At 45.8% G+C, this 16,577-nt stretch overlaps 1 protein-coding gene across 6 annotated transcripts in view; it reads left to right on the plus strand.

The window, feature by feature from the left end:
* Positions 1 to 16,577, plus strand: part of LOC106593245 (fibrillin-1) — a 169,848-nt gene that overhangs the window by 17,985 nt on the left and 135,286 nt on the right. For all 6 annotated transcript variants that reach the window (XR_014382842.1, XR_014382844.1, XR_014382843.1 and 3 more), the window contains exons 4-6: positions 6,619 to 6,717; positions 8,951 to 9,046; positions 10,215 to 10,310. Coding sequence is in view for 3 of the 6 variants with exons in the window: in XM_082969630.1 (XP_082825756.1) it covers positions 6,619 to 6,717; positions 8,951 to 9,046; positions 10,215 to 10,310 (291 nt within the window). In the remaining 3 variants the exon portion in view is untranslated. The remainder of the gene's footprint in view (positions 1 to 6,618; positions 6,718 to 8,950; positions 9,047 to 10,214; positions 10,311 to 16,577) is intronic.

Genomic DNA, 16,577 nt, shown 5'->3' on the forward strand with positions numbered 1-16,577 from the left:
TGTAGGTAAGGCAGGGTGTACTGTATGTCTTATAGTAATATACCTCTGTAGGTAAGGAAGGGTGTACTGTATGTCTTATAGTAATATACCTCTGTAGGTAAGGCAGGGTGTACTGTATGTCTTATAGTAATATACCTCTGCAGGTAAGGTAGGGTGTACTGTATGTCTAATAGTAATATGCGTGTTTAGGTAAGGTAGGGTGTACTGTATGTCTTATAGTAATATACCTCTGTAGGTAAGGCAGGGTGTACTGTATGTCTTATAGTAATATACATCTGTAGGTAAGGCAGGGTGTACTGTATGTCTTATAGTAATATGCCTGTTTAGGTAAGGCGGGGTGTACTGTATGTCTTATAGTAATATACCTCTGTAGGTAAGGGTAGGGTGTACTGTATGTCTTATAGTAATATACCTCTGTAGGTAAGGAAGGGTGTACTCTATGTCTTATAGTAATATATCTCTGTAGGTAAGGCAGGGTGTACTGTATGTCTTATAGTAATATACCTCTGTAGGTAAGGTAGGGTGTACTGTATGTCTTATAGTAATATATCTCTGTAGGTAGGGTAGGGTGTACTGTATGTCTTATAGTAATATACCTCTGTAGGTAAGGCAGGGTGTACTGTATGTCTTATAGTAATATACCTCTGTAGGTAAGGTAGGGTGTACTGACTGTCTCATAGTAATATGTCTGTGTATGTAAGGCAGGGTGTACTGTATGTCTTATAGTAATATACCTCTGTAGGTAAGGTTGGGTGTACTGACTGTCTCATAGTAATATGTCTGTGTATGTAAGGCAGGGTGTACTGTATGTCTTATAGTAATATACCTCTGTAGTTAAGGCAGGGTGTACTGACTGTCTCATAGTAATATGTCTGTGTATGTAAGGCAGGGTGTATTGACTGTCTCATAGTAATGTCTGTGTATGTAAGGCAGGGTGTACTGACTGTCTCATAGTAATATGTCTGTGTAGGTAAGGCAGGGTGTACTGACTGTCTCATAGTAATATGTCTGTGTACTTAAGGCAGGGTGTACTGACTGTCTCATAGTAATATGTCTGTTTAGGTAAGGCAGGGTGTACTGACTGTCTCATAGTAATATGTCTGTTTAGGTAAGGCAGGGTGTACTGACTGTCTCATAGTAATATGTCTGTGCACTTAAGGCAGGGTGTACTGACTGTCTCATAGTAATATGTCTGTGTATGTAAGGCAGGGTGTACTGACTGTCTCATAGTAATATGTCTGTGTATGTAAGGCAGGGTGTACTGACTGTCTCAAAGTAATATGTCTGTGTATGTAAGGCAGGGGCGCTGCTCACAGACTGTCTCATAGTAATATGTCTGTGTACTTAAGGCAGGGTGTACTGACTGTCTCATAGTAATATGTCTGTTTAGGTAAGGCAGGGTGTACTGACTGTCTCATAGTAATATGTCTGTTTAGGTAAGGTAGGGTGTACTGACTGTCTCATAGTAATATGTCTGTGCACTTAAGGCAGGGTGTACTGACTGTCTCATAGTAATATGTCTGTGTATGTAAGGCAGGGTGTACTGACTGTCTCATAGTAATATACGTCTGTAGGTAAGGCAGGGTGTACTGTATGTCTTATAGTAATATACGTCTCTAGGTAAGGCAGGGTGTACTGTATGTCTTATAGTAATATACCTCTGTAGGTAAGGAAGGGTGTACTGTATGTCTTATAGTAATATACATCTGTAGGTAAGGCAGGGTGTACTGTATGTCTTATAGTAATATGCCTGTTTAGGTAAGGCGGGGTGTACTGTATGTCTTATAGTAATATACCTCTGTAGGTAAGGTAGGGTGTACTGTATGTCTTATAGTAATATACCTCTGTGGGTAAGGTAGGGTGTACTCTATGTCTTATAGTAATATATCTCTGTAGGTAAGGCAGGGTGTACTGTATGTCTTATAGTAATATGCCTGTTTAGGTAAGGCGGGGTGTACTGTATGTCTTATAGTAATATACCTCTGTAGGTAAGGTAGGGTGTACTGCATGTCTTATAGTAATATACCTCTGTAGGTAAGGTAGGGTGTACTGTATGTCTTATAGTAATATACCTCTGTAGGTAAGGCGGGGTGTACTGTATGTCTTATAGTAATATACCTCTGTAGGTAAGGTAGGGTGTACTGACTGTCTCATAGTAATATGTCTGTGTATGTAAGGCAGGGTGTATTGACTGTCTCATAGTAATGTCTGTGTATGTAAGGCAGGGTGTACTGACTGTCTCATAGTAATATGTCTGTGTAGGTAAGGCAGGGTGTACTGACTGTCTCATAGTAATATGTCTGTGTACTTAAGGCAGGGTGTACTGACTGTCTCATAGTAATATGTCTGTTTAGGTAAGGCAGGGTGTACTGACTGTCTCATAGTAATATGTCTGTTTAGGTAAGGTAGGGTGTACTGACTGTCTCATAGTAATATGTCTGTGCACTTAAGGCAGGGTGTACTGACTGTCTCATAGTAATATGTCTGTGTATGTAAGGCAGGGTGTACTGACTGTCTCATAGTAATATACGTCTGTAGGTAAGGCAGGGTGTACTGTATGTCTTATAGTAATATACGTCTCTAGGTAAGGCAGGGTGTACTGTATGTCTTATAGTAATATACCTCTGTAGGTAAGGAAGGGTGTACTGTATGTCTTATAGTAATATACATCTGTAGGTAAGGCAGGGTGTACTGTATGTCTTATAGTAATATGCCTGTTTAGGTAAGGCGGGGTGTACTGTATGTCTTATAGTAATATACCTCTGTAGGTAAGGTAGGGTGTACTGTATGTCTTATAGTAATATACCTCTGTGGGTAAGGTAGGGTGTACTCTATGTCTTATAGTAATATATCTCTGTAGGTAAGGCAGGGTGTACTGTATGTCTTATAGTAATATGCCTGTTTAGGTAAGGCGGGGTGTACTGTATGTCTTATAGTAATATACCTCTGTAGGTAAGGTAGGGTGTACTGCATGTCTTATAGTAATATACCTCTGTAGGTAAGGTAGGGTGTACTGTATGTCTTATAGTAATATACCTCTGTAGGTAAGGCGGGGTGTACTGTATGTCTTATAGTAATATACCTCTGTAGGTAAGGTAGGGTGTACTGTATGTCTTATAGTAATATACCTCTGTAGGTACGGTAGGGTGTACTGTATGTCTTATAGTAATATACCTCTGTAGGTAAGGTAGGGTGTACTGTATGTCTTATAGTAATATACCTCTGTAGGTAAGGGTAGGGTGTACTGTATGTCTTATAGTAATATACCTCTGTAGGTAAGGGTAGGGTGTACTGTATGTCTTATAGTAATATACCTCTGTAGGTAAGGTATGGTGTACTGTATGTCTTATAGTAATATACCTGTTTAGGTAAGTAGGGTGTTCTGCATGTCTTATAGTAATATACCTCTGTAGGTAAGGTAGAGTGTACTGTATGTCTTATAGTAATATACCTCTGTAGGTAAGGTAGGGTGTACTGTATGTCTTATAGTAATATACGTCTGTAGGTAAGGCAGGGTGTACTGTATGTCTTATAGTAATATACGTCTGTAGGTAATGCAGGGTGTACTGTATGTCTTATAGTAATATACCTCTGTAGGTAAGGCGGGGTGTACTGTATGTCTTATAGTAATATACCTCTGTAGGTAAGGTAGGGTGTACTGTATGTCTTATAGTAATATACCTCTGTAGGTAAGGTAGGGTGTACTGTATGTCTTATAGTAATATACCTCTGTAGGTAAGGCAGGGTGTACTGTATGTCTTATAGTAATATACCTCTGTAGGTAAGGCAGGGTGTACTGTATGTCTTATAGTAATATACCTCTGTAGGTAAGGAAGGGTGTACTGTATGTCTTATAGTAATATACCTCTGTAGGTAAGGCAGGGTGTACTGTATGTCTTATAGTAATATACCTCTGCAGGTAAGGAAGGGTGTACTGTATGTCTAATAGTAATATGCGTGTTTAGGTAAGGTAGGGTGTACTGTATGTCTTATAGTAATATACCTCTGTAGGTAAGGCAGGGTGTACTGTATGTCTTATAGTAATATACATCTGTATGTAAGGCAGGGTGTACTGTATGTCTTATAGTAATATGCCTGTTTAGGTAAGGCGGGGTGTACTGTATGTCTTATAGTAATATACCTCTGTAGGTAAGGGTAGGGTGTACTGTATGTCTTATAGTAATATACCTCTGTAGGTAAGGTAGGGTGTACTCTATGTCTTATAGTAATATATCTCTGTAGGTAAGGCAGGGTGTACTGTATGTCTTATAGTAATATACCTCTGTAGGTAAGTTAGGGTGTACTGTATGTCTTATAGTAATATATCTCTGTAGGTAAGGTAGGGTGTACTGTATGTCTTATAGTAATATACCTCTGTAGGTAAGGCAGGGTGTACTGTATGTCTTATAGTAATATACCTCTGTAGGTAAGGTAGGGTGTACTGACTGTCTCATAGTAATATGTCTGTGTATGTAAGGCAGGGTGTACTGTATGTCTTATAGTAATATACCTCTGTAGGTAAGGTTGGGTGTACTGACTGTCTCATAGTAATATGTCTGTGTATGTAAGGCAGGGTGTACTGTATGTCTTATAGTAATATACCTCTGTAGGTAAGGCAGGGTGTACTGACTGTCTCATAGTAATATGTCTGTGTAGTTAAGGCAGGGTGTACTGACTGTCTCATAGTAATATGTCTGTGTATGTAAGGCAGGGTGTATTTTCACTCTCATAGTAATATGTCTGTGTATGTAAGGCAGGGTGTACTGACTGTCTCATAGTAATATGTCTTTGTAGGTAAGGCAGGGTGTACTGACTGTCTCATAATAATATGTCTGTGTAGGTAAGGTAGGGTGTACTGACTGTCTCAAAGTAATATGTCTGTGTATGTAAGGCAGGGTGTACTGACTGTCTCATAGTAATATGTCTGTGTATGTAAGGCAGGGTGTACTGACTGTCTCAAAGTAATATGTCTGTGTATGTAAGGCAGGGTGTACTGACTGTCTCATAGTAATATGTCTGTTTACTTAAGGCAGGGTGTACTGACTGTCTCATAGTAATATGTCTGTGTATGTAAGGCAGGGTGTACTGACTGTCTCATAGTAATATGTCTGTGTCGGTAAGGCAGGGTGTACTGTGTATTGTTGAGTATAGTATGATGAGTGCTTGTAACACTATGAGGTTAGTGTGTTTGTGTCTGAGCCAGGCTGGTGGGCGGGCCCGAACCCGGTCCTGTTCCAGAACGCTGTGGTTCTGGCCCACCATGTCCTGTGGCGCAGTAGGGAGGCGGTCCAGCTCTCTCTGTGGGCAGCTAGCGCTGTTTGTCCAATTAGCTTAGCCAGACACAGCGTGGCTCTGAGATAACTAACTCATTAATACTTAGCTATCCGGTCATACTCTGATGAGACTGGAAATCAAAACCTACTGAAGGTGTTTAACCCTCAAGCTACCAATGACCCCAGTCCGTAGGCTACTTACTATAGAGTATGTGTGTGGGACCAACATGATATGCTATTAAGCCAGGGTTAAAGTGAGCCTGAACTGTTCAGATCAGAGAAGTGAAACAGTGAAGTGATACTTCAGTCAAATGAAAGGTGATGTCAGTTTGTCTCCTGAGTCTGAATGGGTCTGCTCTCTGAGATGTTGTTTTGCCCTGGCCAGAGTAGCAGGCATCTCTCTCTCTCTCTCTCTCTCTCTCTCTCTCTCTCTCTCTCTCTCTCTCTCTCTCTCTCTCTCTCTCTCTCTCTCTCTCTCTCTCTCCTCTCTCTCTCTCTCTCAGGAAAGCAGGGAACTTGTATCAGAGTTGGGTTCAGGAAGCCCGTAGCAGGGTGGTGGGTTGCACAGGACTGTGTGATTGGGATTGTGATTGCAGCCTGTTTGCCTGCCTGCCTGCCTGCCTGCCTGCCTGCCTGCCTGCCTGCCTGCCTGCCTGCCTGCCTGCCTGCCTTCCTCTAATGACGTTGTTTAGCAGTGGAGTCTTGGGACACAGGGTCACTCTCCCCATGCTTCCTGCCTCCCTCTACCTGACTGGGCTGGGGGGAGGGGTTGCTATGGTAGCAGGAGGGATAGGGGTGGGTGTACCAGCTCCAGGCTGCCTTCCTGAATACAGTCGTTAAGTCTGTACTGTATGTCCACCCAAAAGTAGTGAATACTGGGTAAAAAATAGCAGCGCAGCAGTCCTACCAGATGGGCACCAGTATTACAGTACTAAACCCAGCCCAGCCATGATGAGGGCTGAGCAACAGAACACACATAACTGGCCAACAGGAGTTTTATGTTTCAAATGAAAGCTCCTGATGAGGTCTCTCTTCTGGTTAGCTGGGATGTTCAACTATACAGTGAGAGACTGAAGGGGGAGAAGCTAGTGACAGCCAATAGACACCCTTCTATTGTAGACTAGAGGGACCAGAGTTTTTCCTAACCAGGTAACCTGACCTGTACAAACTCTAGGCCCTATGGGCATAACATTTGAATGTGCTCTCCTGTAAGATCAGGAGAATCTCTGTAATATCCTCCTCATAATCAACTCAGATGACTGGGTTTCTAGATCCATGCAGACTGTGTGTGGTTAGGAGGTGTGTGTGTTGTACTGACATGTGTTGTCTCTCTGGTCCTCTGCAGCCATCTGTCGGAGCTCGTGTGGAGACGGGTTCTGCTCCAGACCCAACATGTGTACCTGTCCCACCGGGTCCATCGCTCCTTCTTGTGGATCCATGTCAGGTACTGTCAGACCAACAGCAGAGCAGAACAATAATCTAGAATGATGCAGAACAATAATCTAGAATGATGTACAACAGAGCAGAACAATAATCTAGAATGATGTACAACAGAGCAGAACAATAATCTAGAATGATGTACAACAGAGCAGAACAATAATCTAGAATGATGCAGAACAATAATCTAGAATGATGTACAACAGAGCAGAACAATAATCTAGAATGATGTACAACAGAGCAGAACAATAATCTAGAATGATGTACAACAGAGCAGAACAATAATCTAGAATGATGTACAACAGAGCAGAACAATAATCTAGAATGATGTACAACAGAGCAGAACAATAATCTAGAATGATGTACAGCAGAGCAGAACAATAATCTAGAATGATGTACAACAGAGCAGAACAATAATCTAGAATGATGTACAACAGAGCAGAACAATAATCTAGAATGATGTACAACAGAGCAGAACAATAATCTAGAATGATGTACAACAGAGCAGAACAATAATCTAGAATGATGTACAACAGAGCAGAACAATAATCTAGAATGATGTACAATAGTGTCTATCAACCGTATCTCTACACATTCAGATAAAACACTGCTTTACAGGGACTGGATTCAGTCTGTAGCGCCGAACATCTGCATTGTAGCGCGGTTGAAATGTGAAGGTCATTTTTGATTGAGATGACATATAGAGCGTTTACTGTGAATGCGGTCTCCGCAAAAGCGGTTATAACGCTGATCTACTGAATGAATCCAGCCCTTAGTTTCCCTGTATGAGCCAGATAGATGTGAACTGTGTTCTGGAAGGAACAGCCTTATCCCCAGGCCCACCACACCCCAGCCCACATCTGACTGTAGTCTATCACCACCTTACTTTAGCCTGGTATCCATTCTTCCATTTCAAAAGCCTTTCACTGCCTTTACTAACAAGGACTTCAACATATGAAACAGATAATAGATATTCTAGATCCATGTATGAGAAATGTTTCTTGGACCCAGTCAGCCAAGTCTACGTCCACCACACCCCTCTGCTTCCCTCTAACTCTCCTCTGTGGATTTAAAAAAGAGACCCACTGTTACACATCACTGAAGTGTGCAACATGGGAACCGTCATATTTGTAATATTTTTCCCGCAGGGCAGCATAAACAATGTCTGGTGTTGAGAGGTGTGAAACAGAGAACTCAGACGCAGAAATATGTTCTGTTTCCTTCTCTGGAGAACTGAGATTCAGAGTTCCAGAGTTAGAGAGCTGAGAGCTGCAGGGCTGGGCTGTTAGAGCTGATGGACTAGGAGGGAGGGTGGGCGGGAAGGAGGGATGGAGGGAGGAGGGAGGCTGTTGTTTTGGCAGTGATCGCTACAGTCCAGATTGTTTTGTGGTTTCTACCATGACTATTGTATGATGTCATATCCTGTCTCAGGGTTCTCCCTCCTGGTCGTGTTAGAGTGTGTGTGCTGGGAGCAGGGTGGTGTTAGTAGGGCACACCGTAGCAAAATACTTTGATAGTACCTCCCTGTTTCACTCTGTTTCAAAAAGTGTTCTCCTGTTTCTTGCCTTACCGAAAAGACTAGCTGCACAGAATGTAAAATATGCAACGACACTCCACCAAAACTTAACATAACTCTCCAAAACAACCAACCATACAGCACAGAGCTCATGAAGAATTGATCTGTTTTGCCGTGCCGCTCTCCCTTGAATAGCAGCTGAACTGTGAAAGCTGATTGTTCAGTCTCAGGGCAGAATGGGTGTGTGTGTGTTGGAAGAATTCCATAGTCAACATCTACTAATCCTTGTTGCAGCGTTGAGTAGAGCAGCTCAGAGCAGTGTTGGGCCGTGTGCTCATCTGTTTTCACACAATCAATTTGAGCGAATATTATATCTGAATGGGATTTATGATAAACACAATTCGGAGGGAATCTTGGTGCGTTTGTACTGAAAGTGTAGCCCTATCTGTGTGTTTGTGTTGTAAGCTTAACCTGGTGTGTGTGTGTGTGTGTGTGTGTGTGTGTGTGTGTGTGTGTGTGTGTGTGTGTGTGGGACTGGGTCTGGTGTGGGTGTGGGTGTAACAAACCCCCCCTCACTCCCTTTTTCTCTCTCTCTCTCTCTCTCTCTCTCTCTCTCTCTCTCTGTCTCCCCCTTCTCTCCATCCTCTCTCTCTCTCTTCTCGTGTATCTTCCTTCCTCTCTCTCTCTCTCTCTCTCTCTCTCTCTCTCTCCCAACCCCCACCAGTCCAAAACTGTAACATCCGCTGTATGAATGGTGGGAGCTGTGCTGATGACCACTGCCAGTGTCAGAAAGGATACGTGGGAAACCACTGTGGTCAACGTAAGAACTGCTATATACACACAACCACTATATACACACTATACAACCAATACACAACTATTACACAACCACTATATACACACTATACAACCAATACACAACTATTACACAACCTCTACACAACCACTATATACACACAACCACTATATACACACTATACAACCAATACACAACTATTACACAACCACTATATACACACTATACAACCAATACACAACTATTACACAACCTCTACACAACCACTATATACACACAACCACTATATACACACTATACAACCAATACACAACTATTACACAACCACTATATACACACTATACAACCAATACACAACTATTACACAACCTCTACACAACCACTATATACACACAACCACTATATACACACTATACAACCAATACACAACTATTACACAACCTCTACACAACCACTATATACACACAACCACTATATACACACTATACAACCAATACACAACTATTACACAACCTCTACACAACCACTATATACACACAACCACTATATACACACTATACAACCAATACACAACTATTACACAACCTCTACACAACCACTATATACACACAACCACTATATACACACTATACAACCAATACACAACTATTACACAACCTCTACACAACCACTATATACACACAACCACTATATACACACTATACAACCAATACACAACTATTACACAACCTCTACACAACCACTATATACACACAACCACTATATACACACTATACAACCAATACACACCTATTACACAACCTCTACACAACCACTATATACACACTATACAACCAATACACAACTATTACACAACCTCTACACAACCACTATATACACACAACCACTATATACACACTATACAACCAATACACAACTATTACACAACCTCTACACAACCACTATATACACACAACCACTATATACACACTATACAACCAATACACAACTATTACACAACCGCTACACAACCACTATATACACACAACCACTATATACACACTATACAACCAATACACAACTATTACACAACCTCTACACAACCACTATACAAGCAATATACAACCACCGGTATAAACACTGTATAAACACTATAGATGGGTTCCTAACCTGAGATCTCTGGTGTATTTCTGTCTTTCTCTCTCCCATGCAGCGGTGTGTGAGACAGGTTGTCAGAATGGAGGACGGTGTGTGGCTCCTAACCGCTGTGTTTGTACCTACGGCTTCACGGGGGCACAGTGTGAGAGAGGTAGGATCACAGTTGTCATTTATACCTCTGTCTGTCTGTCTGTCTGTCTGTCTGTCTGTCTGTCTGTCTGTCTGTCTGTCTGTCTGTCTGTCTGTCTGTCTGTCTGTCTGTCTGTCTGACTGACTGTCTGTCTGTCTGTCTGTCTGTCTGTCTGTCTGTCTGTCAGAATTGACATTTTCTTACTTCAGAATGAGGACAGCTGACAGTGTTGATAGCGTGACATGTTTGCTTCACACACAACAGTCTGTTTTATTGGCCAGAACATGGTTTGTTGTTGAACGCTGCGCCTGTCACGCTTGTGTTCCTAAATGACGGTTATTTTCCACATCTGCTGAAAAACTGAGGTCTGGAAAATGTCCAGGCCTATTGGATGTTTACTGTTGGTTGCCCCCACCAGCGTCCTGGTGTGCTCTGAACTCTGGTAAAAAACTATGGAGTTACTATTGGGCCAGTATTGCAAATGAAGATAATGCTATTGAAAGCAAGACATAAAAAACAGAAAGTAGTTCAGTAAGCAGAGAGGCTCTATATAAATCCATTCCATGTAGGCAGGGTTTAGAGGGTAGCATAGTTGATGCATCCTTATTGGTCAACCAGTTTTGGAGTAATAGCTCCACTTCATGTTATGATAGGTGGGATTGTTAATGACACAGAGAAAGACTAGAGGGAAGTGTGCCCCTACTGGCCTCCAACACCACATCCAGTAACATCTGGTCTCCCATCCAGGGACCAACTAGGACCAACCCTGCTCAGCTCCAGAGGAAAACCAGCAGTGGGTACCGGGTGGTATGCTGTTGGAATGAATGTGCCAAACTTGAAACGGCATAAAAATAATTGTAGGCAAAGAGGAAGGCATTTGATCACAATTGCATTTATTTACAATTCATTTGTGTGCGCATTTAAAAATGATACTTTTGGATTTATGTTTTGCTTTCAATATCATTGTTATTGTTTGCAATACTAAGAATTTTGTTCTCGATTTCAGAAGCTTTTCTTGATATTAATGACACAAAAGTAACTCCTTAGAAAACATGCACACACACACATGCTTGCATGCACACACACACACACACACACACACACACACACACACACACACACACACACACACACACGCACACACATACACACACACACGTGCACACACATTATATCACGCACACATACTGTATACACACACGCGCACATGTGCACACACACACACAAAAATGCACACACGCACACGTAGTCACACACGCACACGTGCACACACGTATACACACACACGATTGCACGCACACATATACACACACACACACACACACGTGCGCACACACACACACACACACACACACACACACACACACACACAAGAGGAGATGCAAGACGTACGTAGGTCTCTGTCTCTAGCGACGGTGTGACCCCTGGAGGTCGTAGCAGTGACCTTGTAAAGATAATATTTAGTTTAACAGCAGAACACTAATTGCTGTCCTCCTCACACACAGATGGGCTGCGTCTTAACTCTGAAATGGCACCATTGCCTCTGCTACTTTCCTTCAGGGTTACTGATAACTGACAGGATAGATTTGGTTCTGGGGAGAAGCTCTCTGTTTATCTGAAATGATTTGGTCCTTTCCCTGCTCAGATAGAGCTGACACAGGGTACAATGTGTGTGTGTGTTCTGTGTGTGTGTGTGTCTGTCCCTAGAGACTGTCCCACCCTGATACTGGGCTTAGAACTCAACCAGCTGAGGAACACATGCACACACACACACTCAAACACGCACACACATACATACTGTACATACTGCTTGTCCAACATCTCATTCCAAAATCATGACCATTAATATGGAGTTTTGTCCCCCTTTGCTGCTATAACAGCTTCCACTCTTCTGGGAAGGCTTTCCACTAGATGTTGGAACATTGCTGCGGGGACTTGCTTCCATTCAGCCATAAAAGCATTAGTGAGGTTGGGCTCTGATGTTGGTCGATTAGGCCTGGCTCGCAGTCGGCGTTCCAATTCATTCCAAAGATGCTTGATGGGGTTGAGGTCAGGGCTCTGTGCAGGCCAGTCAAGTTCTTCCACACCGATCTCGACAAACCATTTCTGTATGGACCTCGCTTTGTGCATGGGGGCAGGTAGTTTAGTGGTTGGAGCATTGGACTAGTGACCGAAAGGTTGCAGGACACACACCCTTCCCTGAGCTGACAAGGTGAAGGTCTGTCGTTCTGACCCTGAACAACCTACTGTTCCTAGGCCATCATTCAAAATAAGAATTTGTTCTTAGTGTACGTACGTACATACATACAAACATAGACACACACATACATTCACACAGGCACGATAGGTCATTACGTTTATATACATGGTTTGACATGGTTGTATGGTCAGAGAGAGAGAGAGAAAGAAAGGGAGAGAGACAAAGGGAGAGAGAGAGAGAGAGAGAGACAGAGAGACAGAGAGAACGAGAAAGGGAGAGAGAGAGAAAGGGAGAGGGAGAGAGGAAAGGAGAGGGAGAGAGGAAAGGAGAGGGAGAGAGGAAAGGGAGAGGGAGAGAGAAAGGGAGAGGGAGAGAGAAAGGGAGAGAGAAAGGGAGAGGGGGAGAGGAAAGGAGAGGGAGCGAGGAAAGGAGAGGGAGAGAGGAAAGGAGAGGGAGAGAGAATGGGAGAGAGAAAGGGAGAGGGGGAGAGAAAGGGAGAGGGAGATAGGAAAGGAGAGGGAGAGAGGAAAGGAGAGGGAGAGAGAATGGGAGAGAGAAAGGGAGAGGGAGAGAGAAAGGGAGAAGGGGAGAGAAAGGGAGAGGGAGATAGGAAAGGAGAGGGAAGGAGAGAGGAAAGGAGAGGGAGAGAGGAGAGGAGAGGGGGAGAAAGAGAGAGAGGAGAGGGAGAGAGGAAAGGGAGAGGGAGAGAGGAAAGGAGAGGGAGAGAGGAAAGGAGAGGGAGAGAGGAAAGGAGAGAGAGAGAATGGGAGAGGGAGAGAGAAAAGGAGAGGAAGAGAGAGAGAGAAAGGGAGGGAGGGAGAAAGGAGAGGGAGAGAGAATGGGAGAGAGAAAGGGAGAGGGAGAGAGAAAGGGAGAGGGAGAGAGAAAGGAAGAGGGAGATAGGAAAGGAGAGGGAGAGAGTGAAGGAGAGAGGAAAGGAGAGGGACAGAGGAAAGGAGAGGGAGAGAAAGGGAGAGAAAGGGAGAGAGGAAAGGGAGAGGGAGAGAGGAAAGGAGAGGGAGCGAGGAAAGGAGAGGGAGAGAGGAAAGGAGAGGGAGAGAGAATGGGAGAGGGAGAGAAAGGGAGAGAGAGAGAGAAAGGGAGATAGAAAGGAGAGGAAGGGTTTGTGTCTAGCAGAGAAATGTGGAAAAGATGGACAGATTTCTGTATAAACATGATATCTGGAGTGTCTCCAGGAAAGTCAGTTGACCCAGTTCATGATGGGTTTCCCCTCTTTCCTTCCCTTCTTGTCTTCTCTTCACACAAGACCTACTGCTGTTGTGGAAACACTCAGGTATCGTCTAGTGCCACAAGGCTTTCATGACCTGACCATGTGACCTGACCATGCAAACTCCTAGCCCTAGTGATGAGTCCTGCCATAGTTCTGCAGAGGTTCAGATTGGAACTCTTCTGGAATGAAATACGTCATTATAACTAATCAAAACATCCAGAGATAGTTCAGTTTGTGCCCAATAAATTGCTGCCTTTTTTTAGATGATGTGTAAAAGTTAGTTCTAAAATAGAACACAAACAAGTTGATTATGACACGTTTCTTGGAGTCGTTATTGATCTGACCACTGACTGGGGCACCAAGTCTGTAGTCCTGTAGAGGGGCTGGGTGGGGCACCAAGTCTGTAGTCCTGTAGAGAGGCTGGGTGGGGCACCAAGTCTGTAGCCCTGTAGAGGGGCTGGGTGGGGCACCAAGTCTGTAGTCCTGTAGAGGGGCTGGGTGGGGCACCAAGTCTGTAGTCCTGTAGAGGGGCTGACTGGGGCACCAAGTCTGTAGTCCTGTAGAGGGGCTGGGTGGGGGCTGAGCCTGTAGTCCAAAAGAGGGGCTGGGTGGGGGCTGAGACTGTAGTCCTGTCGAGGGGCTGGGTGGGGCACCAAGTCTGTAGTCCTGTAGAGGGGCTGGGTGGGGGCTGAGTCTGTAGTCCTGTAGAGGGGCTGGGTGGGGCACCAAGTCTGTAGTCCTGTAGAGGGGCTGATTGGGGCACCAAGACTGTAGTCCTGTAGAGGGGCTGAGTGGGGCACCAAGTCTGTAGTCCTGTAGAGGGGCTGGATGGGGCACCAAGTCTGTAGTCCTGTAGAGGGGCTGGGTGGGGCACCAAGTCTGTAGTCCTGTAGAGGGGCTGGGTGGGGCACCAAGTCTGTAGTCCTGTAGAGGGGCTGGGTGGGACACCAAGTCTGTAGTCCTGTAGAGGGGCTGGGTGGGGCACCAAGTCTGTAGCCCTGTAGAGGGGCTGGGTGGGGCACCAAGTCTGTAGTCCTGTAGAGGGGCTGGGTGGGGCACCAAGTCTGTAGTCCTGTAGTGGGGCTGTGTGGGGCACCAAGTCTGTAGTCCTGTAGAAGGGCTGGGTGGGGCACCAAGTCTGTAGTCCTGTAGAGGGGCTGGGTGGGACACCAAGTCTGTAGTCCTGTAGAGGGGCTGGGTGGGGCACCAAGTCTGTAGCCCTGTAGAGGGGCTGGGTGGGGGCTGAGACTGTAGTCCTGTAGAGGGGCTGAGTGGGGCACCAAGTCTGTAGTCCTGTAGAGGGGCTGGTGGGGCACCAAGTCTGTAGTCCTGTAGTGGGGCTGGGTGGGGCACCAAGTCTGTAGTCCTGTAGAGGGGCTGGGTGGGGCACCAAGTCTGTAGTCCTGTAGAGGGGCTGGGTGGGACACCAAGTCTGTAGTCCAGTAGAGGGGCTGGGTGGGGCACCAAGTCTGTAGTCCTGTAGAGGGGCTGGGTGGGGCACCAAGTCTGTAGTCCTGTAGAGGGGCTGGGTGGGGCACCAAGTCTGTAGTCCTGTAGAGGGGCTGGGTGAGGGCTGAGTCTGTAGTCCTGTAGAGGGGCTGGGTGGGGCACCAAGTCTGTAGTCCTGTAGAGGGGCTGAGTGGGGCACCAAGTCTGTAGTCCTGTAGAGGGGCTGACTGGGGCACCAAGTCTGTAGTCCTGTAGAGGGGCTGGGTGGGGCACCAAGTCTGTAGCCCTGTAGAGGGGCTGGGTAAGGGTTGAGACTGTAGTCCTGTAGAGGGGCTGATTGGAGCACCAAGTCTGTAGTCCTGTAGAGGGGCTGACTGGAGCACCAAGTCTGTAGTCCTGTAGAGGGGCTGACTGGGGCACCAAGTCTGTAGTCCTGTAGAGGGGCTGACTGGGGCACCAAGTCTGTAGTCCTGTAGAGGGGCTGGGTGGGGCACCAAGTCTGTAGTCCTGTAGAGGGGCTGACTGGGGCACCGAGTCTGTAGTCCTGTAGAGGGGCTGGGTGGGGGCTGAGTCTGTAGTCCTGTAGAGGGGCTGGGTGGGGCACCAAGTCTGTAGTCCTGTAGAGGGGCTGGGTGGGGCACCAAGTCTGTAGTCCTGTAGAGGGGCTGGGTGGGGCACCAAGTCTGTAGTCCTGTAGAGGGGCTGACTGGGGCACCAAGTCTGTAGTCCTGTAGAGGGGCTGGGTGGGGGCTGAGCCTGTAGTCCAGAAGAGGAGCTGGGTGGGGGCTGAGACTGTAGTCCTGTCGAGGGCCTGGGTGGGGCACCAAGTCTGTAGTCCTGTAGAGGGGCTGGGTGGGGGCTGAGTCTGTAGTCCTGTAGAGGGGCTGGGTGGGGCACCAAGTCTGTAGTCCTGTAGAGGGGCTGACTGGGGCACCAAGACTGTAGTCCTGTAGAGGGGCTGAGTGGGGCACCAAGTCTGTAGTCCTGTAGAGGGGCTGGGTGGGGCACCAATTCTGTAGTCCTGTAGAGGGGCTGGGTGGGGCACCAAGTCTGTAGTCCTGTAGAGGGGCTGGGTGGGAGCTGAGACTGTAGTCCTGTAGAGGGGCTGGGTGGGAGCTGAGACTGTAGTCCTGTAGAGGGGCTGGGTGGGAGCTGAGACTGTAGTCCTGTAGAGGGGCTGGGTGGGAGCTGAGACTGTAGTCCTGTAGAGGGGCTGGGTGGGAGCTGAGACTGTAGTCCTGTAGAGGGGCTGGGTGGGAGCTGAGACTGTAGTCCTGTAGAGGGGCTGGGTGGGAGCTGAGACTGAGAGTGTATGTTAACATGCCGGATTGTTCCCAGATGTTGTAAGAGGACATGGGTGGATCCCCCAGCTGTAAAGAGGGGAGGGGGAGGGGGAGGGGGGAGTAAA

The sequence above is a fragment of the Salmo salar genome, chromosome 26, assembly GCF_965601325.2.
Source record: "Salmo salar chromosome 26, fSalSal1, whole genome shotgun sequence".
Classification (NCBI taxonomy): domain Eukaryota; kingdom Metazoa; phylum Chordata; class Actinopteri; order Salmoniformes; family Salmonidae; genus Salmo; species Salmo salar.